Raw genomic sequence first — 23,724 nt, forward strand, 5'->3', positions numbered from 1 at the left:
TCACCACTGGGCAATATAATAGGAGCAGGTAACATGGTGTCAGTGATGTCTCCAGTAACACAGGTGCGGGGGCTGATGGGGACAGGGCCGGGGACAATGTGTCATGTGTAAGTAACAATCACCACTGGGCAGTATAATAGGAGCAGGTAACATGGTGTCAGTGATGTCCCCAGTAACACAGGTGCGGGGGCTGATGGGGACAGGGCTGGGGACAATGTGTCATGTGTAAGTAACAATCACCACTGGGCAGTATAATAGGAGCAGGTAACATGGTGTCAGTGATGTCTCCAGTAACACAGGTGCGGGGGCTGATGAGGACAGGGCTGGGGGACAATGTGTCATGTGTAAGTAACAATCACCACTGGGCAGTATAATAGGAGCAGGTAACATGGTGTCAGTGATGTCTCCAGTAACACAGGTGCGGGGGCTGATGGGGACAGGGCTGGGGACAATGTGTCATGTGTAAGTAACAATCACCACTGGGCAGTATAATAGGAGCAGGTAACATGGTGTCAGTGATGTCTCCAGTAACACAGGTGCGGGGGCTGATGGGGACAGGGCTGGGGACAATGTGTCATGTGTAAGTAACAATCACCACTGGGCAGTATAATAGGAGCAGGTAACATGGTGTCAGTGATGTCCCCAGTAACACAGGTGCAGGGGCTGATGGGGACAGGGCTGGGGACAATGTGTCATGTGTAAGTAACAATCACCACTGGGCAGTATAATAGGAGCAGGTAACATGGTGTCAGTGATGTCTCCAGTAACACAGGTGCGGGGGCTGATGGGGACAGGGCTGGGGACAATGTGTCATGTGTAAGTAACAATCACCACTGGGCAGTATAATAGGAGCAGGTAACATGGTGTCAGTGATGTCTCCAGTAACACAGGTGCGGGGGCTGATGGGGACAGGGCTGGGGACAATGTGTCATGTGTAAGTAACAATCACCACTGGGCAGTATAATAGGAGCAGGTAACATGGTGTCAGTGATGTCTCCAGTAACACAGGTGCGGGGGCTGATGGGGACAGGGCTGGGGACAATGTGTCATGTGTAAGTAACAATCACCACTGGGCAGTATAATAGGAGCAGGTAACATGGTGTCAGTGATGTCTCCAGTAACACAGGTGCGGGGGCTGATGGGGACAGGGCTGGGGGACAATGTGTCATGTGTAAGTAACAATCACCACTGGGCAGTATAATAGGAGCAGGTAACATGGTGTCAGTGATGACTCCAGTAACACAGGTGCGGGGGCTGATGGGGACAGGGCTGGGGACAATGTGTCATGTGTAAGTAACAATCACCACTGGGCAGTATAATAGGAGCAGGTAACATGGTGTCAGTGATGTCCCCAGTAACACAGGTGCGGGGGCTGATGGGGACAGGGCTGGGGACAATGTGTCATGTGTAAGTAACAATCACCACTGGGCAGTATAATAGGAGCAGGTCACATGGTGTCAGTGATGTCTCCAGTAACACAGGTGCAGGGGCTGATGGGGACAGGGCTGGGGACAATGTGTCATGTGTAAGTAACAATCACCACTGGGCAGTATAATAGGAGCAGGTAACATGGTGTCAGTGATGTCTCCAGTAACACAGGTGCCGGGGCTGATGGGGACAGGGCTGGGGACAATGTGTCATGTGTAAGTAACAATCACCACTGGGCAGTATAATAGGAGCAGGTAACATGGTGTCAGTGATGTCCCCAGTAACACAGGTGCGGGGGCTGATGGGGACAGGGCTGGGGACAATGTGTCATGTGTAAGTAACAATCACCACTGGGCAGTATAATAGGAGCAGGTAACATGGTGTCAGTGATGTCTCCAGTAACACAGGTGCGGGGGCTGATGGGGACAGGGCTGGGGACAATGTGTCATGTGTAAGTAACAATCACCACTGGGCAGTATAATAGGAGCAGGTCACATGGTGTCAGTGATGTCTCCAGTAACACTGGTGCGGGGGCTGATGGGGACAGGGCTGGGGGACAATGTGTCAGGTGTAAGTAACAATCACCACTGGGCAGTATAATAGGAGCAGGTAACATGGTGTCAGTGATGTCTCCAGTAACACAGGTGCGGGGGCTGATGGGGACAGGGCTGGGGACAATGTGTCATGTGTAAGTAACAATCACCACTGGGCAGTATAATAGGAGCAGGTAACATGGTGTCAGTGATGTCTCCAGTAACACAGGTGCGGGGGCTGATGGGGACAGGGCTGGGGACAATGTGTCATGTGTAAGTAACAATCACCACTGGGCAGTATAATAGGAGCAGGTAACATGGTGTCAGTGATGTCTCCAGTAACACAGGTGCGGGGGCTGATGGGGACAGGGCTGGGGACAATGTGTCATGTGTAAGTAACAATCACCACTGGGCAGTATAATAGGAGCAGGTAACATGGTGTCAGTGATGTCTCCAGTAACACAGGTGCGGGGGCTGATGGGGACAGGGCTGGGGACAATGTGTCATGTGTAAGTAACAATCACCACTGGGCAGTATAATAGGAGCAGGTAACATGGTGTCAGTGATGTCTCCAGTAACACAGGTGCGGGGGCTGATGGGGACAGGGCTGGGGACAATGTGTCATGTGTAAGTAACAATCACCACTGGGCAGTATAATAGGAGCAGGTAACATGGTGTCAGTGATGTCTCCAGTAACACAGGTGCGGGGGCTGATGGGGACAGGGCTGAGGACAATGTGTCATGTGTAAGTAACAATCACCGCTGGGCAGTATAATAGGAGCAGGTAACATGGTGTCAGTGATGACTCCAGTAACACAGGTGCGGGGGCTGATGGGGACAGGGCTGGGGGACAATGTGTCATGTGTAAGTAACAATCACCACTGGGCAGTATAATAGGAGCAGGTAACATGGTGTCAGTGATGTCCCCAGTAACACAGGTGCGGGGGCTGATGGGGACAGGGCTGGGGACAATGTGTCATGTGTAAGTAACAATCACCACTGGGCAGTATAATAGGAGCAGGTAACATGGTGTCAGTGATGTCTCCAGTAACACAGGTGCGGGGGCTGATGGGGACAGGGCTGGGGACAATGTGTCATGTGTAAGTAACAATCACCACTGGGCAGTATAATAGGAGCAGGTAACATGGTGTCAGTGATGACTCCAGTAACACAGGTGCGGGGGCTGATGGGGACAGGGCTGGGGACAATGTGTCATGTGTAAGTAACAATCACCACTGGGCAGTATAATAGGAGCATGTAACATGGTGTCAGTGATGTCCCCAGTAACACAGGTGCGGGGGCTGATGGGGACAGGGCTGGGGACAATGTGTCATGTGTAAGTAACAATCACCACTGGGCAGTATAATAGGAGCAGGTAACATGGTGTCAGTGATGTCTCCAGTAACACAGGTGCGGGGGCTGATGGGGACAGGGCTGGGGGACAATGTGTCAGGTGTAAGTAACAATCACCACTGGGCAGTATAATAGGAGCAGGTAACATGGTGTCAGTGATGTCTCCAGTAACACAGGTGCGGGGGCTGATGGGGACAGGGCTGGGGACAATGTGTCATGTGTAAGTAACAATCACCACTGGGCAGTATAATAGGAGCAGGTAACATGGTGTCAGTGATGTCTCCAGTAACACAGGTGCAGGGGCTGATGGGGACAGGGCTGGGGACAATGTGTCATGTGTAAGTAACAATCACCACTGGGCAGTATAATAGGAGCAGGTAACATGGTGTCAGTGATGTCTCCAGTAACACAGGTGCGGGGGCTGATGGGGACAGGGCTGGGGGACAATCTGTCAGGAGTAAGTAACAATCACCACTGGGCAGTATAATAGGAGCAGGTAACATGGTGTCAGTGATGTCCCCAGTAACACAGGTGCGGGGGCTGATGGGGACAGGGCTGGGGACAATGTGTCATGTGTAAGTAACAATCACCACTGGGCAGTATAATAGGAGCAGGTAACATGGTGTCAGTGATGTCTCCAGTAACACAGGTGCGGGGGCTGATGGGGACAGGGCTGGGGACAATGTGTCAGGAGTAAGTAACAATCACACCCCTGGACACTTTACAAGGAGGCTGGTGCTCGGCATCATTGTTTCTCTTCTGTTACCCATGGTTATCTCTAAAGAAACCCGTGCAGTCATCATTGCACTGCACAAAACTGGCCACAGGGAAGAGTATCGCAGCGAGAAAGATGTCACCTCGGTCACCAATCTATCGCATCATCAAGGAATCCAAGGAGAGAGGTTCCATTGTTACCAAAAAGGCTCCAGGAGCCCAAGAAGGAGCAGCAAGCGCCAGGAGCGTCTCTTACAAGTGTCTCAGCTTGGGGATGGGGCGCAGTGATACAATGTATCCTCAGGGGTACATCCAGACTGAAGCATGTGATCTGCACTGATACACTGTAACAAAACATCAGGAGAGGAGGAGGAGTTGGACAGATGATTGTCTGGATGGGAAAGGACTGTGACAAACCCTCAGCTGTGAAATGTATCTGAGGTCCTGACTATTTTGTGAGATTCCTTCCCAGCTGTGGGAGGAAGAGACATGAAGGTCTGGGAGGGTGCCAGGAGGGCGGGCGGCGGGCAGGGGCTGGCGGGCTCAGGTTACAGGGGCCGGCCCTGCCTTGTGTGATCAGAGCAGACAGTGTACTCCTCACTCTACCCAGCAGCCGGACCCTCAGCCAGCAGCGACTGCACCCTCCGCCATCAGGTGAGGCATCTGCACTGCCCCCCGAGGGGTACTATGCAGCCCAACACACCCTATACCCTGCACTGAGCCCACAGAGCTTACACTCCATCCATACACACAGTGTACTCCTCACTCTACCCAGCAGCTGGACCCACTGCCAGCAGCGACTGCACCCTCCGCCACCAGGTGAGGCATCTGCACTGCCCCCCGAGGGGTACTATGCAGCCTGACACACCCTATACCCTGCACTGAGCCCACAGAGCTCACACTCCATCCATACACACAGTGTACTCCTCACTCTACCCAGCAGCTGGACCCACTGCCAGCAGCGACTGCACCCTCCGCCACCAGGTGAGGCAACTGCACTGCCCCCCGAGGGGTACTATGCAGCCTGACACACCCTATACCCTGCCCTGTGCCCACAGAGCTCACACTCCATCCATACACACAGTGTACTCCTCACTCTACCCAGCAGCTGGACCCACTGCCAGCAGCGACTGCACCCTCCGCCACCAGGTGAGGCATCTGCACTGCCCCCCGAGGGGTACTATGCAGCTTGACACACCCTACACCCTGCCCTGCGCCCACAGAGCTTACACTCCATCCCTACACACAGTGTACTCCTCACTCTACACAGCAGCTGGACCCTCCGCCTCCAAGTGAGGCATCTGCACTGCCCCCCGAGGGGTACTATGCAGCCTGACACACCCTATACCCTGCCCTGCCCCCATAGGGGTACTATGCAGCCTGAAACACCCTATACCCTGACTTGTGCCCACAGAGCTTACAATCCATCTAGACACGTGTCAAAGGCGCTGAACACACCCTATACCCTGCCCTGTGCCCAGAGGGGTACTATGCAGCCTGACACACCCTATACCCTGCCCTGTGCCCACAGAGCTTACACTCCATCCCTACACACAGTGTACTCCTCACCCTACCCACCAACTGCCCCCTCTGCCACCAGGTTAGGCATCCACACTGCCCCCATAGGGGTACTATGCAGCCTGACACACCCTATACTCTGCACTGTGCCCACAGAGCTTACAATCCATCTAGACACGTGTCAAAGGCACTGAACACACCCTATACCCTGCCCTGTGCCCATAGGGGTACAATCCATCCATATACACAGAGACAGACACACCCTATGCTATAGGATGGAACATGTGGATACAGTATATGATGTGGATACACAGTTTATATGATGGATAAAGTGTAGGAGGTGGATACATTCTATATGATGTAGATACAATGTATGTGGTGAGTACAATATGTGATGTAGATAAAGTATAGGATTAGGGTTATGCGGTGGATACAGTATATGATGTGGATACAGTGTATGCGGTGGATACAGTATATGATGTGGATACAGTGTATGCGGTGGATACAGTATATGATGTGGATACAGTGTATGCGGTGGATACAGTATATGATGTGGATACAGTGTATGCGGTGGATACAGTATATGATGTGGATACAGTGTATGCGGTGGATACAGTATATGATGTGGATACAGTATGACCCTGGGATACCCTACATAGACCAGGAGACCCTGCACAATCTTCTGCACCTTACACCCATCAGGACACTTTACGCAGTCCTGGACACCTCACACATCTGGGGGCACCCTACAATACCCAGGGCACACTGCACCACCCTACAATACCCAGGGCACCCTGCACCACCCAGGACACCCTACAATACCCAGGGCACCCTGCACCACCCAGGACACCCTACAATACCCAGGGCACCCTGCACCACCCAGGACACCCTACAACTCCCAGGACACCCTGCACCACCCAGTACACCCTACTATACCCAGGGCACCCTGCACCACCCAGGACACCCTACTATACCCAGGGCACCCTGCACCACCCAGGACACCCTACTATACCCAGGGCACCCTGCACAGCTGTGATATTTCTGTGGAGAGCTTTGTGAATAACGGATTATGAACTCCAGACCCAGTTTCCACGTTACATGTGGGTGTCATTATGGATAAGGTCTCTGCCAGGCTCATATATCCTCCTGATGTGACGGACAACCAGTGTTTCCACACCTCGCCCCACCCTTCACCTGACAATGGGACAGGTTCCAGCTTATGGAGTAATACTGACAGTAGTCATGGAGACAAATGCCCAGAGCAGACAGTCTCTCGTACCACTCCCCACTACTACACCTACCATCCCTGAGCATGTGGCCACGGCGCGTCCCCCCTGATAATTTGATATTTCACCAGTCTCGCTCTCCTGGCTGGTGATATCGACACGATATGGCAGATGGCATGACAGCCATCAGGCCTGAACACGGCCCCATGGCGGTCCCTCCTGATTCTGTGACTCCTGGTTTAGTTTCACTCTACTGGATTATGATATTGTCATGATATGGCAGAAGGATGGTGAGAGGTACGGAGAGATGCCACCATGTTAATGTCAGTATCAGACTTATCATCCTGAACACGGCCCCATGGCGGTCCCTCCTGATTCTGTGACTCCTGGTTTAGTTTCACTCTTCTGGATTATGATATTGTCATGATATGGCAGAAGGTTGGTGAGAGGTAAGGAGAGATGCCACCATGTTAATGTCAGTATCAGACTTATCATCCTGGACACGGCCCCATGGCGGTTCCTCCTGATTCTGTGACTCTTGGTTTAGTTTCACTCTTCTGGCTTATGATATTGTCATGACATGGCAGAAGGATGGAGAGAGGTAAGGAGAGATGCCACCATGTTCATGTCAGTATCAGACTTATCATCCTGGACACAGCCCCATAGCGGTCCCTCCTGATTCTGTGACTCTTGGTTTAGTTTCACTCTTCTGGCTTATGATATTGTCATGATATGGCAGAAGGATGGAGAGATGTGAGATGAGATGTCACCCATCAGTCAGGCTCTAGTACCACTCTCTTGTATCCAACTTATTCCTGAACTTTGACCCATGTAATTTTCTTCTAATGCTTTGGCGATTCACTTTCACTCTCCAGGGAAGAGATATTTACATGATAGGGTGATAGGTTCAAGAGAGGTGAGGAAGGATGTCACCATGTGCCACCAGACTTACTATCCCTAAACTTGGACCCATGGCGGTCCCTCCTGATTCTTTCACTGTGGATTCACTTTCATTCTCTAGGGAAGGGATATTTGCACGATATTGTGATAGGATGAGAGGTGAAGAGAGATGTCACCCAGCTGTCAGGAGAAGTCAATGACTCAAGTGCTGGACACACAACCCCAGGTGTCATCCATGAACACAGACCTATAGTGGTCCCTTCTGATGCTTTCACTGTCGGTTCACTCTCCTGGGAAAGGATATTTGAACAATATGGCGATAAGTTCATGAGAGGTGAAAAGAGGTGTCACCCAGTTGCTGTCAGGAGTAGTCAGTGACTTAAGTGCTGTGCACACGATCACAGCCATCATCCCTGAACATGGACCCATGGCGGTCCCTCCTGACTCTCGGATCAGTCTCTCTCTCCTGGCTGGTGATAATGATATAATATGGTGGGAGGTTCATTAGAGGAGATGTTAGGAGTAGTCAGTGACTCTAGTGCTGTGCACACAACTACAGCCATCATCCCTGAACATGGACCCATGGCGGTCCCTCCTGATTCATTGACTCTCGGATCAGTTTCTCTCTCTTGGCTGATGATATTGATATAATATGGTGGGAGGTTCATAAGAGGAGATGTCAGGAGTAGTCAGTGGCTCTGGTGCTGTGCACACTATCACAGCCATCATCCCTGAACATGGACCCATGGCGGTCCCTCCTTACTCTCGGATCAGTTCCTCTCTCCTGGCTGGTGATATTGATATAATATGGTGGGAGGTTCATTAGAGGAGATGTCAGGAGTAGTCAGTGGCTCTGGTGCTGTGCACACTATCACAGCCATCATCCATGAACATGGACCCATGGCGGTCCCCCCTGACTGTCGGATCAGTCTCTCTCTCCTGGCTGGTGATAGTGATATAATATGGTGGTAGGCTCATTAGAGGTGATGTCAGGAGTAGTCAGTGGCTCTGGTGCTGTGCACACTATCACAGCCATCATCCCTGAACATGGACCCATGGCGGTCCCTCCTGACTCTCGGATCAGTCTCTCTCTCCTGGCTGGTGATAATGATATAATATGGTGGTAGGCTCATTAGAGGTGATGTCAGGAGTAGTCAGTGGCTCTGGTGCTGTGCACACTATCACAGCCATCATCCCTGAACATGGACCCATGGCGGTCCCTCCTGACTCTCGGATCAGTCTCTCTCTCCTGGCTGGTGATAATGATATAATATGGTGGGAGGTTCATTAGAGGAGATGTCAGGAGTAGTCAGTGGCTCTGGTGCTGTGCACACTATCACAGCCATCATCCCTGAACATGGACCCATGGCGGTCCCTCCTGACTCTCGGATCAGTCTCTCTCTCCTGGCTGGTGATAATGATATAATATGGTGGTAGGCTCATTAGAGGTGATGTCAGGAGTAGTCAGTGGCTCTGGTGCTGTGCACACTATCACAGCCATCATCCCTGAACATGGACCCATGGCGGTCCCTCCTGACTCTCGGATCAGTCTCTCTCTCCTGGCTGGTGATAATGATATAATATGGTGGTAGGCTCATTAGAGGTGATGTCAGGAGTAGTCAGTGGCTCTGGTGCTGTGCACACTATCACAGCCATCATCCCTGAACATGGACCCATGGCGGTCCCTCCTGACTCTCGGATCAGTCTCTCTCTCCTTGCTGGTGATAATGATATAATATGGTGGGAGGTTCATTAGAGGAGATGTCAGGAGTAGTCAGTGGCTCTGGTGCTGTGCACACTATCACAGCCATCATCCCTGAACATGGACCCATGGCGGTCCCTCCTGACTCTCGGATCAGTCTCTCTCTCTTGGCTGATGATATTGATATAATGTGGTGGGAGGCTCATTAGAGGTGATGTCAGGAGTAGTCAGTGGCTCTAGTGCTGTGCACACTATCACAGCCATCATCCCTGAACATGGACCCATGGCGGTCCCCCCTGACTGTCGGATCAGTTTCTCTCTCCTGGCTGGTGATATTGATATAATATGGTGGGAGGTTCATTAGAGGAGATGTCAGGAGTAGTCAGTGGCTCTGGTGCTGTGCACACTATCACAGCCATCATCCCTGAACATGGACCCATGGCGGTCCCTCCTGATTCATTGACTCTCGGATCAGTTTCTCTCTCTTGGCTGATGATATTGATATAATATGGTGGGAGGTTCATTAGAGGAGATGTCAGGAGTAGTCAGTGGCTCTGGTGCTGTGCACACTATCACAGCCATCATCCCTGAACATGGACCCATGGCGGTCCCTCCTGACTCTCGGATCAGTCTCTCTCTCCTGGCTGGTGATAATGATATAATATGGTGGTAGGTTCATTAGAGGAGATGTCAGGAGTAGTCAGTGGCTCTGGTGCTGTGCACACTATCACAGCCATCATCCCTGAACATGGACCCATGGCGGTCCCCCCTGACTGTCGGATCAGTTTCTCTCTCCTGGCTGGTGATATTGATATAATATGGTGGGAGGTTCATTAGAGGAGATGTCAGGAGTAGTCAGTGGCTCTGGTGCTGTGCACACTATCACAGCCATCATCCCTGAACATGGACCCATGGCGGTCCCTCCTGATTCATTGACTCTCGGATCAGTTTCTCTCTCTTGGCTGATGATATTGATATAATATGGTGGGAGGTTCATTAGAGGAGATGTCAGGAGTAGTCAGTGGCTCTGGTGCTGTGCACACTATCACAGCCATCATCCCTGAACATGGACCCATGGCGGTCCCTCCTGACTCTCGGATCAGTCTCTCTCTCCTGGCTGGTGATAATGATATAATATGGTGGTAGGTTCATTAGAGGAGATGTCAGGAGTAGTCAGTGGCTCTGGTGCTGTGCACACTATCACAGCCATCATCCCCGAACATGGACCCATGGCGGTCCCCCCTGACTGTCGGATCAGTCTCTCTCTCCTGGCTGGTGATAGTGATATAATATGGTGGTAGGCTCATTAGAGGTGATGTCAGGAGTAGTCAGTGGCTCTGGTGCTGTGCACACTATCACAGCCATCATCCCTGAACATGGACCCATGGCGGTCCCTCCTGACTCTCGGATCAGTCTCTCTCTCCTGGCTGGTGATAATGATATAATATGGTGGTAGGCTCATTAGAGGTGATGTCAGGAGTAGTCAGTGGCTCTGGTGCTGTGCACACTATCACAGCCATCATCCCTGAACATGGACCCATGGCGGTCCCTCCTGACTCTCGGATCAGTCTCTCTCTCCTTGCTGGTGATAATGATATAATATGGTGGGAGGTTCATTAGAGGAGATGTCAGGAGTAGTCAGTGGCTCTGGTGCTGTGCACACTATCACAGCCATCATCCCTGAACATGGACCCATGGCGGTCCCTCCTGACTCTCGGATCAGTCTCTCTCTCTTGGCTGATGATATTGATATAATGTGGTGGGAGGCTCATTAGAGGTGATGTCAGGAGTAGTCAGTGGCTCTAGTGCTGTGCACACTATCACAGCCATCATCCCTGAACATGGACCCATGGCGGTCCCCCCTGACTGTCGGATCAGTTTCTCTCTCCTGGCTGGTGATATTGATATAATATGGTGGGAGGTTCATTAGAGGAGATGTCAGGAGTAGTCAGTGGCTCTGGTGCTGTGCACACTATCACAGCCATCATCCCTGAACATGGACCCATGGCGGTCCCTCCTGATTCATTGACTCTCGGATCAGTTTCTCTCTCTTGGCTGATGATATTGATATAATATGGTGGGAGGTTCATTAGAGGAGATGTCAGGAGTAGTCAGTGGCTCTGGTGCTGTGCACACTATCACAGCCATCATCCCTGAACATGGACCCATGGCGGTCCCTCCTGACTCTCGGATCAGTCTCTCTCTCCTGGCTGGTGATAATGATATAATATGGTGGTAGGTTCATTAGAGGAGATGTCAGGAGTAGTCAGTGGCTCTGGTGCTGTGCACACTATCACAGCCATCATCCCTGAACATGGACCCATGGCGGTCCCCCCTGACTGTCGGATCAGTTTCTCTCTCCTGGCTGGTGATATTGATATAATATGGTGGGAGGTTCATTAGAGGAGATGTCAGGAGTAGTCAGTGGCTCTGGTGCTGTGCACACTATCACAGCCATCATCCCTCAACATGGACCCATGGCGGTCCCTCCTGATTCATTGACTCTCGGATCAGTTTCTCTCTCTTGGCTGATGATATTGATATAATATGGTGGTAGGTTCATTAGAGGAGATGTCAGGAGTAGTCAGTGGCTCTGGTGCTGTGCACACTATCACAGCCATCATCCCTGAACATGGACCCATGGCGGTCCCTCCTGACTCTCGGATGATATTGATATGATATGGTTGTAGATGTCAGGAGTAGTCAGTGGCTCTGGTGCTGTGCACACTACCACTACCAAACCCAGCACTGGTGATGTAGGTTCATGAGAGGTGAAGGAGACCTCTCAGGCAGCTCAGAACCTGGCATCTTTATATATAACTAATAGGATGCCGGGAGGGAGAGGAGTCTACATCAATAGGATATGAGAGGTAAAAGCTTCAGCAGGATGTATCAGTCTGCATTCAGGTATAGGTGCTGTATGACAGGGTGATGGATGGGGTGTATCCCAGGTCAGGTATGTAAATCAGTGGGGTGTATCCTGGGTCATGTTTGTGCTCAGGTATGGGTGCTGTATGAGGGGTAATGAGTGGGGTGTATCCTGGGTGATGTATTAGGTATGGGTGCTGTATGAGTGGGGTGTATCCTGGGTCATGTATGTGATCAGGTATGGGTACTGTATGAGGGGTGATGAGTGGGGGTGTATCCAGGGTCTTGTATGTGATGAGGTATGGGTGCTGTATGAGGGGTGATGAGTGGGGTGTATCCAGGGTGATGTATTATGTATGGGTGTTGTATGAGTGGGGTGTATCCTGGGTGATGTATTAGGTATGGGTGCTGTATGAGTGGGGTGTATCCTGGGTCATGTATGGGTACTGTATGAGGGGTGATGAGTGGGGGTGTATCCAGGGTCATGTATGTGATGAGGTATGGGTGCTGTATGAGGGGTGATGAGTGGGGTGTATCCTGGGTGATGTATTATGTATGGGTGTTGTATGAGTGGGGTGTATCCTGGGTGATGTATTACTCAGGTATGGGTGCTGTATGAGTGGGGTGTATCCTGGGTCATGTTTGTGCTCAGGTATGGGTGCTATATGAGGGGTGATGAGTGGGGTGTATCCTGGGTGATGTATTAGGTATGGGTGTTGTATGAGTGGGGTGTATCCTGGGTGATGTATTACTCAGGTAAGGGTGCTGTATGAGTGGGGTGTATCCTGGGTCATGTTTGTGCTCAGGTATGGGTGCTATATGAGGGGTGATGAGTGGGGTGTATCCTGGGTGATGTATTAGGTATAGGTGCTGTATGAGTGGGGTGTATCCTGGGTAATGTATGAGGTATGGGTGCTGTATGATAAGTGCTGTATGAGTGGGGTGTATCCTGGGTCATGTATTACTCAGGAATGGGTGCTGTATGAGTGTGGTGTATCCTGGGTGATGTATTACTCAGGTATGAGTGCTGTATGAGTGGGGTGTATCCTGGGTGATGTATGACTCAGGTATGGGTGCTGTATGATGGGTGATGAGTGGGGTGTATCCTGGGTGCTGTACGAGTGGGGTGTGGAGTAGAATTCCTGACATTCCTGACTGTAATCCCACTGATGATGTTGCTCCTGTAGCGGCAGCCTCCTGACCCTGTGCTGTCTTACTGCTGTATATAGATGTAGACAGGCAGGGGGTGACAGTCAGGCCATACTAGTTGTCCCATGCTGTCACACATACAGCAGGCCAGGCTTGGTTGGATGCCAGGGGTGACGACGGGTGCGGCCCTCGCTGTGGAGGAATTCGGGGAATGTTGTGGAGGTGCGGGAAGCTGTGATCTATGGACCCACACATGGAATATTACAGCAGATACACGACCTATAAACTCCACACCCAACCACAGGAGAGTGAGAGGAGCCCCACTACTAACTCATTACATGAATGTTGTGGGGGTCCCAGAATGAGACCCCCTGGTTATCCATGGGATCTGAAACTGAGGAGAGGCTGACATCTGGTTACCATCCGAAAAAAAACACTACAAACAGTGGATGCAGAAGTCCCCACACCCAGGGAACATTTCCTCATTCTTCCTTCCACATCTAGAGGCTGGAGGTTCCCCCCATTCTTCTTTGTACATCTAGAGGCTGGAGGTTCCCCCATTCTTCTCTGTACATCCAGAGGCTGGAGGTTCCCCCATTCTTCTTCGTACATTTAGAGGCTGGAGGTTCCTCCATTCTTCTCTGTACATCTAGAGGCTGGAGGTTCCTCCATTCTTCTCTGTACATCTAGAGGCTGGAGGTTCCTCCATTCTTCTCTGTACATCTAGAGGCTGGAGGTTCCTCCATTCTTCTTTGTACATCTAGAGGCTGGAGGTTCCCCCATTCTTCTCTGTACATCTAGAGGGTGGAGGATCCCCCATTCTTCTCTGTACATCTAGAGGCTGGAGGTTCTCCCATTCTTCTTTGTACATCTAGAGGCTGGAGGTTCCCCCATTCTTCTCTGTACATCTAGAGGCTGGAGGTTCCTCCATTCTTCTCTGTACATCTAGAGGCTGGAGGTTCCTCCATTCTTCTCTGTACATCTAGAGGCTGGAGGTTCCCCCATTCTTCTCTCTACATCTAGAGGCTGGAGGTTCCCCCATTCTTCTCTGTACATCTAGAGGCTGGAGGTTCCCCCATTCTTCTCTGTACATCTAGAGGCTGGAGGTTCCCCCATTCTTCTTTGTACATCTAGAGGCTGGAGGTTCCCCCATTCTTCTCTGTACATCCAGAGGCTGGAGGTTCCCCCATTCTTCTTTGTACATCTAGAGGCTGGAGGTTCCCCCATTCTTCTTTGTACATTTAGAGGCTGGAGGTTCCTCCATTCTTCTCTGTACATCTAGAGGCTGGAGGTTCCTCCATTCTTCTCTGTACATCTAGAGGCTGGAGGTTCCTCCATTCTTCTCTGTACATCTAGAGGCTGGAGGTTCCCCCATTCTTCTTTGTACATCTAGAGGCTGGAGGTTCCTCCATTCTTCTCTGTACATCTAGAGGCTGGAGGTTCCCCCATTCTTCTCTGTACATCTAGAGGCTGGAGGTTCCCCCATTCTTCTTTATACATCTAGAGGCTGGAGGTTTCCCCCATTCTTCTCTGTACATCTAGAGGCTGGAGGTTTCCCCCATTCTTCTTTGTACATCTAGAGGCTGGAGGTTCTCCCATTCTTCTTTGCACATCTAGAGGCTGGAGGTCCCTCCATTCTTCTTTGTACATCTAGAGGCTGGAGGTTCCCCCCATTCTTCTCTGTACATCTAGAGGCTGGGGGTTCCTCCATTCTTCTTTGTACATCTAGAGGCTGGAGGTTCCTCCATTCTTCTCTGTACATCTAGAGGCTGGAGGTTCCTCCATTCTTCTCTGTACATCTAGAGGCTGGAGGTTCCTCCATTCTTCTTTGTACATCTAGAGGCTGGAGGTTCCTCCATTCTTCTCTGTACATCTAGAGGCTGGAGGTTCCTCCATTCTTCTTTGTACATCTAGAGGCTGGAGGTTCCTCCATTCTTCTCTGTACATCTAGAGGCTGGAGGTTCCTCCATTCTTCTCTGTACATCTAGAGGCTGGAGGTTCCCCCCATTCTTCTTTGTACATCTAGAGGCTGGAGGTTCCCCCATTCTTCTCTGTACATCTAGAGGCTGGAGGTTCCTCCATTCTTCTCTGTACATCTAGAGGCTGGAGGTTCCTCCATTCTTCTCTGTACATCTAGAGGCTGGAGGTTCCTCCATTCTTCTCTGTACATCTAGAGGCTGGAGGTTCCTCCATTCTTCTCTGTACATCTAGAGGCTGGAGGTTCCTCCATTCTTCTCTGTACATCTAGAGGCTGGAGGTTCCTCCATTCTTCTCTGTACATCTAGAGGCTGGAGGTTCCCCCATTCTTCTCTGTACATCTAGAGGCTGGAGGTTCCCCCATTCTTCTCTGTACATCTAGAGGCTGGAGGTTCCCCCATTCTTCTCTGTACATCTAGAGGCTGAAGGTTCCTCCATTCTTCTCTGCACATCTAGAGGCTGGAGGTTCCCCCCATTCTTCTCTGTACATCTAGAGGCTGGAGGTTCCTCCATTCTTCTTTGTACATCTAGAGGCTGGGGGTTCCTCCATTCTTCTCTGTACATCTAGAGGCTGGAGGTTCCCCCATTCTTCTTTGTACATCTAGAGGCTGGAGGTCCCCCCCATTCTTCTTTGTACATCTAGAGGCTGGAGGTCCCCCCATTCTTCTTTGTACATCTAGAGGCTGGAGGTTTCCCCATTCTTCTCTGTACATCTAGAGGCTGGAGGTTCCCCCCATTCTTCTTTGTACATCTAGAGGCTGGAGGTTCCCCCATTCTTCTTTGTACATCTAGAGGCTGGAGGCTCCTCCATTCTTTTTTGTACATCTAGAGGCTGGAGGTTCCCTCCATTCTTCTCTGTACATCTACAGGCTGGAGGTTCCCCCCATTCTTCTTTGTACATCTAGAGGCTGGAGGTTCCCCCCATTCTTCTCTGTACATCTACAGGCTGGAGGTTCCCCCCATTCTTCTTTGTACATCTAGAGGCTGGAGGTTCCCCCCATTCTTCTTTGTACATCTAGAGGCTGGAGGTTCCTCCATTCTTCTCTGTACATCTAGAGGCTGGAGGTTCCTCCATTCCTCTCTGTACATCTAGAGGCTGGAGGATCCCCCATTCTTCTCTGTACATCTAGAGGCTGGAGGATCCCCCATTCTTCTCTGTACATCTAGAGGCTGGAGGTTCCCCCATTCTTCTTTTTACATCTAGAGGCTGGAGGTCCCCCCATTCTTCTTTGTACATCTAGAGGCTGGAGGTTCTCCCATTCTTCTCTGTACATCTAGAGGCTGGAGGTTCTCCCATTCTTCTCTGTACATCTAGACTCTGGAGGTTCTCCCATTCTTCTCTGTACATCTAGAGGCTGGAGGTTCTCCCATTCTTCTCTGTACATCTAGAGGCTGGAGGTTCCCCCATTCTTCTTTGTACATCTGGAGGCTGGAGGTTCTCCCATTCTTCTCTGTACATCTAGAGGCTGGAGGTTCCCCCATTCTTCTCTGTACATCTAGAGGCTGGAGGTTCCTCTATTCTTCTATGTACATCTAGAGGCTGGGGGGTCCCCCATTCTTCTCTGTACATCTAGAGGCTGGAGGTTCCTCCATTCTTCTTTGTACATCTAGAGGATGGAGGTTCCCCCATTCTCCTCTGTACATCTAGAGGCTGGAGGTTCCCCCATTCTTCTTTGTATATCTAGAGGCTGGAGGTTCCTCCATTCTTCTCTGTACATCTAGAGCCTGGAGGTTCCTCCATTCTTCTCTGTACATCTAGAGGCTGGAGGTTCCTCCATTCTTTTTTGTACATCTAGAGGCTGGAGGTTCCTCCATTCTTCTCTGTACATCTAGAGGCTGGAGGTTCCTCCATTCTTCTTTGTACATCTAGAGGCTGGAGGTTCCTCCATTCTTCTTTGTACATCTAGAGCCTGCAGGTTCCTCCATTCTTCTCTGTACATCTAGAGCCTGGAGGTTCCTCCATTCTTCTCTGTACATCTAGAGGCTGGAGGTTCCCTCATTCTTCTCTGTACATCTAGAGGTTGGAGGTTCCCTCATTCTTCTCTGTACATCTAGAGGCTGGAGGTTCCCCCATTCTTCTCTGTACATCTAGAGGCTGGAGGTTCCTCATTCTTCTCTGTACATCTAGAGGCTGGAGGTTCCTACATTCTTCTCTGTACATCTAGAGGCTGGAGGTTCCCCCATTCTTCTCTGTACATCTAGAGGCTGGAGGTTCCCCCATTCTTCTCTGTACATCTAGAGGCTGGAGGTTCCCCCATTCTTCTCTGTACATCTAGAGGCTGGAGGTTCCTCCATTCTTCTCTGTACATCTAGAGGCTGGAGGTTCCCTCATTCTTCTCTGTACATCTAGAGGTTGGAGGTTCCCTCATTCTTCTCTGTACATCTAGAGGCTGGAGGTTCCCCCATTCTTCTCTGTACATCTAGAGGCTGGAGGTTCCTCATTCTTCTCTGTACATCTAGAGGCTGGAGGTTCCCCCATTCTTCTTTGTACATCTAGAGGCTGGAGGTTCCTCCATTCTTCTCTGTACATCTAGAGGCTGGAGGTTCCCCCATTCTTCTCTGTACATCTAGAGGCTGGAGGTTCCCCCATTCTTCTTTATACATCTAGAGGCTGGAGGTTTCCCCCATTCTTCTCTGTACATCTAGAGGCTGGAGGTTTCCCCCATTCTTCTTTGTACATCTAGAGGCTGGAGGTTCTCCCATTCTTCTTTGCACATCTAGAGGCTGGAGGTCCCTCCATTCTTCTTTGTACATCTAGAGGCTGGAGGTTCCCCCCATTCTTCTCTGTACATCTAGAGGCTGGGGGTTCCTCCATTCTTCTTTGTACATCTAGAGGCTGGAGGTTCCTCCATTCTTCTCTGTACATCTAGAGGCTGGAGGTTCCTCCATTCTTCTTTGTACATCTAGAGGCTGGAGGTTCCTCCATTCTTCTCTGTACATCTAGAGGCTGGAGGTTCCTCCATTCTTCTTTGTACATCTAGAGGCTGGAGGTTCCTCCATTCTTCTCTGTACATCTAGAGGCTGGAGGTTCCTCCATTCTTCTCTGTACATCTAGAGGCTGGAGGTTCCCCCCATTCTTCTTTGTACATCTAGAGGCTGGAGGTTCCCCCATTCTTCTCTGTACATCTAGAGGCTGGAGGTTCCTCCATTCTTCTCTGTACATCTAGAGGCTGGAGGTTCCTCCATTCTTCTCTGTACATCTAGAGGCTGGAGGTTCCTCCATTCTTCTCTGTACATCTAGAGGCTGGAGGTTCCTCCATTCTTCTCTGTACATCTAGAGGCTGGAGGTTCCTCCATTCTTCTCTGTACATCTAGAGGCTGGAGGTTCCCCCATTCTTCTCTGTACATCTAGAGGCTGGAGGTTCCCCCATTCTTCTCTGTACATCTAGAGGCTGGAGGTTCCCCCATTCTTCTCTGTACATCTAGAGGCTGAAGGTTCCTCCATTCTTCTCTGCACATCTAGAGGCTGGAGGTTCCCCCCATTCTTCTCTGTACATCTAGAGGCTGGAGGTTCCTCCATTCTTCTTTGTACATCTAGAGGCTGGGGGTTCCTCCATTCTTCTCTGTACATCTAGAGGCTGGAGGTTCCCCCATTCTTCTTTGTACATCTAGAGGCTGGAGGTCCCCCCCATTCTTCTTTGTACATCTAGAGGCTGGAGGTCCCCCCATTCTTCTTTGTACATCTAGAGGCTGGAGGTTTCCCCATTCTTCTCTGTACATCTAGAGGCTGGAGGTTCCCCCCATTCTTCTTTGTACATCTAGAGGCTGGAGGTTCCCCCATTCTTCTTTGTACATCTAGAGGCTGGAGGCTCCTCCATTCTTTTTTGTACATCTAGAGGCTGGAGGTTCCCTCCATTCTTCTCTGTACATCTACAGGCTGGAGGTTCCCCCCATTCTTCTTTGTACATCTAGAGGCTGGAGGTTCCCCCCATTCTTCTCTGTACATCTACAGGCTGGAGGTTCCCCCCATTCTTCTTTGTACATCTAGAGGCTGGAGGTTCCCCCCATTCTTCTTTGTACATCTAGAGGCTGGAGGTTCCTCCATTCTTCTCTCTACATCTAGAGGCTGGAGGTTCCTCCATTCCTCTCTGTACATCTAGAGGCTGGAGGATCCCCCATTCTTCTCTGTACATCTAGAGGCTGGAGGATCCCCCATTCTTCTCTGTACATCTAGAGGCTGGAGGTTCCCCCATTCTTCTTTTTACATCTAGAGGCTGGAGGTCCCCCCATTCTTCTTTGTACATCTAGAGGCTGGAGGTTCTCCCATTCTTCTCTGTACATCTAGAGGCTGGAGGTTCTCCCATTCTTCTCTGTACATCTAGACTCTGGAGGTTCTCCCATTCTTCTCTGTACATCTAGAGGCTGGAGGTTCTCCCATTCTTCTCTGTACATCTAGAGGCTGGAGGTTCCCCCATTCTTCTTTGTACATCTGGAGGCTGGAGGTTCTCCCATTCTTCTCTGTACATCTAGAGGATGGAGGTTCCCCCATTCTTCTCTGTACATCTAGAGGCTGGAGGTTCCTCTATTCTTCTTTGTACATCTAGAGGCTGGGGGGTCCCCCATTCTTCTCTGTACATCTAGAGGCTGGAGGTTCCTCCATTCTTCTTTGTACATCTAGAGGATGGAGGTTCCCCCATTCTCCTCTGTACATCTAGAGGCTGGAGGTTCCCCCATTCTTCTTTGTATATCTAGAGGCTGGAGGTTCCTCCATTCTTCTCTGTACATCTAGAGCCTGGAGGTTCCTCCATTCTTCTCTGTACATCTAGAGGCTGGAGGTTCCTCCATTCTTTTTTGTACATCTAGAGGCTGGAGGTTCCTCCATTCTTCTCTGTACATCTAGAGGCTGGAGGTTCCTCCATTCTTCTTTGTACATCTAGAGGCTGGAGGTTCCTCCATTCTTCTTTGTACATCTAGAGCCTGCAGGTTCCTCCATTCTTCTCTGTACATCTAGAGCCTGGAGGTTCCTCCATTCTTCTCTGTACATCTAGAGGCTGGAGGTTCCCTCATTCTTCTCTGTACATCTAGAGGTTGGAGGTTCCCTCATTCTTCTCTGTACATCTAGAGGCTGGAGGTTCCCCCATTCTTCTTTGTACATCTAGAGGCTGGAGGTTCCCCCATTCTTCTGTGTACATCTAGAGGCTGGAGGTTCCCCCATTCTTCTCTGTACATCTAGAGGCTGGAGGTTCCCCCATTCTTCTTTGTACATCTAGAGGCTGGAGGTTCCTCCATTCTTCTTTGTACATCTAGAGGCTGGAGGTTCCCCCATTCTTCTCTGTACATCTAGAGGCTGGAGGTTCCTCATTCTTCTCTGTACATCTAGAGGCTGGAGGTTCCTACATTCTTCTCTGTACATCTAGAGGCTGGAGGTTCCCCCATTCTTCTCTGTACATCTAGAGGCTGGAGGTTCCCCCATTCTTCTCTGTACATCTAGAGGCTGGAGGTTCCCCCATTCTTCTCTGTACATCTAGAGGCTGGAGGTTCCTCCATTCTTCTCTGTACATCTAGAGGCTGGAGGTTCCCTCATTCTTCTCTGTACATCTAGAGGTTGGAGGTTCCCTCATTCTTCTCTGTACATCTAGAGGCTGGAGGTTCCCCCATTCTTCTCTGTACATCTAGAGGCTGGAGGTTCCTCATTCTTCTCTGTACATCTAGAGGCTGGAGGTTCCTACATTCTTCTCTGTACATCTAGAGGCTGGAGGTTCCCCCATTCTTCTCTGTACATCTAGAGGCTGGAGGTTCCCCCATTCTTCTCTGTACATCTAGAGGCTGGAGGTTCCTACATTCTTCCTTGTCATGAGGCTCTAGCGCAGTCACATTGGTTGGAGAACGTTTTAGGGGGGTCACAGAACAGATCTGAGTAGTAATGACATCTCGATCTCCTCTTTGTACTAATGGGGAGACTTTTAGAGGCCATTGGACACTTATCAGAGCTCCGCAGGGTGAATCCACATATACACCACACAGCAGCTTCATCATTTCAGCAGCTTTACAGACTCTGTGCGTTTCTCTATAAATACATTGTAATTTGTGTCTTCAGCATCTAAAAATGAGGACAATGTCCAGGGGTGTGAAGTCGCTTGCCCCCCTGTGTAGTATTTCTTGCTGGTGTTGTCAGGACACGTGAGGGGCAGTGATGGTGGGGGCCGAGCTGTCAGGGGGCTCATCCTCTCCTGAAATTACTGCCATTTACCATCAGAAAGCTTCATGGAAATTACACAATACATTATCCTCCATTATGTGCAGTCAGTGACTATTATCCTCCCAGAATAGGCTTCAACCTGATCAATATCAGGATGTCACTAATGACTCGTGACTCATCCGGACCGGGAAGGCGTTAACCCCTGTAATCCCTGAGCAAACTACACCCACAAGTTCAGCGAGGTAAAACCCCTGAATGGCTGATCCTATTGCACGCAGGAGCTCCAGACCCCATCATGTATGACAGATATAGAAAGCATCCAACCACCACCACGCTGTGGGGGTCATTTACTAAGGGCCCGATTCGCGTTTTCCCGACGTGTTACCCGAATATTTCCGATTTGCGCCGATTGTACCTGAATTGCCCCGGGTTTTTGGCGCACGCGATCGGAATTTGGCGCATCGGCGCCGGTATGCACGCGACGGAAATCGGGGGGCGTGGCCGAACGAAAACCCGACGTATTCGGAAAAACCGCTGCATTTAAAAAAAAATTTGTGTCGCGAAAATTACACTCACCTTCATCTTGGATAGGCCGGTGTATTTCGAGGCATTCCAGCGGACTTCAGCGCAGCAGCGCCACCTGGTGGACGGCGGAGGAACTGCTTTGATGAATCCCGGCCGGACCCGAATCCAGTGCAGAGAACGCGCCGCTGGATCGCGAACGGACCGGGTAAGTAAATGTGCCCCTGTATGTCCTGGATCACTGAGGGCTTCGCGTGAAGCTTTGGTTGGACACACACATTGTGCATTGTTCTACGTTGGGCGAACCCAGTTTCTACCCTAAAGAGAAGCTCCAGACACCACCATAGATGAGAGGAACATATGATAAGATTACAGTACATATGTGCGCCAATTCCATGATGTGTGTGATGGGGGTCAATGAGGGCTTCCGGCGAAAGCGTTAGATCTCCACCCACAGTCAGATTCCATATTTTGTGGCACAATGGTTTTCTCTTATCTCTACACAAGAGGAAAACTTCAGAACCCCCCAGAGATGCCACGTAATCTCCTCATGGATCAGCCATACTGAGGGTCACTCCAATTAATGGGCTTCTTCTTCTCTTGCAGACCCTCAGAAATCATCAATCATGGTTCCCTCTGAACTTGAGCAGGCAATGGAGACCCTGATGTTCACATTCCATAAGTATGCTGGGGACAAGAACTTCATGACCAAGGATGACCTCAAGAAGTTGATGGAAGTTGAGTTCCCAGAATTCCTGAGGGTGAGTCTATAGATCATAGGGGACACAACCACTTATCATCACATGGGTCTAGTTCCTACAAGAGCGTTTGGGGGTTTCAGATACCATCCTACTTGTCACATACAAGGTCTCCAGAGGCCCACGGCCCACGGCCCTCTCGGCAAGCCCCATCCTGTCGGCTATTCTTTGTTATCTCTCCGCTCCTGTAGGTGTGTTCTGCGGCACAGGAGAGACAATGCATGCGATTCACAAGTCATTTCACAATCAGAAGTGGAGATTCTAATGGGTGGGAAGTCGGAGAAGAGTAATCCATGGAGAGGGAGCAGTTCCATATCATGCACGACTATTAATTATGCATATCCACCTCTTATAAATAATGTACAGATAATATACATAGTTATATATAACCAGCACTTACTGTACTGATCCAGAGTTCTTCTCCGGAGCCGCATCACATAAAATAGGTTCCAGAGCTCCCATGGGTTTTGTTTAATATCAGGGAGGGTAACAGGGTACTTGGGGGTTCTGCATGGTTCTGCAGTACAATGACTTGTTACCATTCATTTACTTTTGGACCCTCTCTTCCCTAGAACCAGAACGATCCCCTGACCGTGGATAAGGTTATGAAGGATCTGGACCAGTGTCGAGATGGAAAGGTCACCTTCCACAGCTTCTTCTCCCTTATCGCCGGTCTCACCATCGCCTGTAACGACTACTACTGCAAGAACATGAAGGTCAAGAAATGAAGTCGACCCTTCCCCGACATCCTCATATCTATCTCGCTAGACTTCTCCAAAGAGGGAGAGACCCCCATCTGCCCACTCAGCTCCATCCGCCCCACAACCAAAGCTGTAATAAACACCCCAATGTTTTTGTAGGTCGTGTTGTGGTTTGTTTCGGATAGTGGAGGGGAAGATACATATTTTCTGTCAATGTCATCACACTGGGTCACTTT

General features: G+C 50.4%; 1 protein-coding gene across 2 annotated transcripts; it reads left to right on the plus strand.

Annotated features, from left to right (window-relative positions):
• Positions 1–4,525: 4,525 nt before the first annotated feature.
• On the plus strand, positions 4,526–23,646 carry LOC140069138 (protein S100-A10-like). 2 transcript variants are annotated; one of them, XM_072114506.1, is made up of 3 exons: positions 4,526–4,682; positions 22,636–22,790; positions 23,360–23,646. In XM_072114506.1, the coding sequence occupies exons 2-3, from the start codon at positions 22,656–22,658 to the stop codon at positions 23,513–23,515; spliced, it is 291 nt and encodes a 96-aa protein (XP_071970607.1). In that variant the 5' UTR covers positions 4,526–4,682; positions 22,636–22,655; the 3' UTR covers positions 23,516–23,646. The 2 variants fall into 2 exon arrangements, with proteins under 2 accessions (XP_071970607.1, XP_071970606.1); XM_072114505.1 differs by lacking the exon at positions 4,526–4,682 and adding an exon at positions 5,023–5,177.
• Positions 23,647–23,724: the final 78 nt, after the last annotated feature.

The sequence above is a fragment of the Engystomops pustulosus genome, chromosome 7 (assembly GCF_040894005.1).
Source record: "Engystomops pustulosus chromosome 7, aEngPut4.maternal, whole genome shotgun sequence".
Classification (NCBI taxonomy): domain Eukaryota; kingdom Metazoa; phylum Chordata; class Amphibia; order Anura; family Leptodactylidae; genus Engystomops; species Engystomops pustulosus.

Bases quoted from the DNA above. Each gene is read 5' to 3' on its own strand.
- LOC140069138 (XM_072114506.1), top strand. From the start codon at position 22,656: ATGGTTCCCTCTGAACTTGAGCAGGCAATGGAGACCCTGATGTTCACA. The intron at 22,791-23,359 runs GTGAGTCTATAG...TCTCTTCCCTAG, and splicing joins AGTTCCCAGAATTCCTGAGG to AACCAGAACGATCCCCTGAC.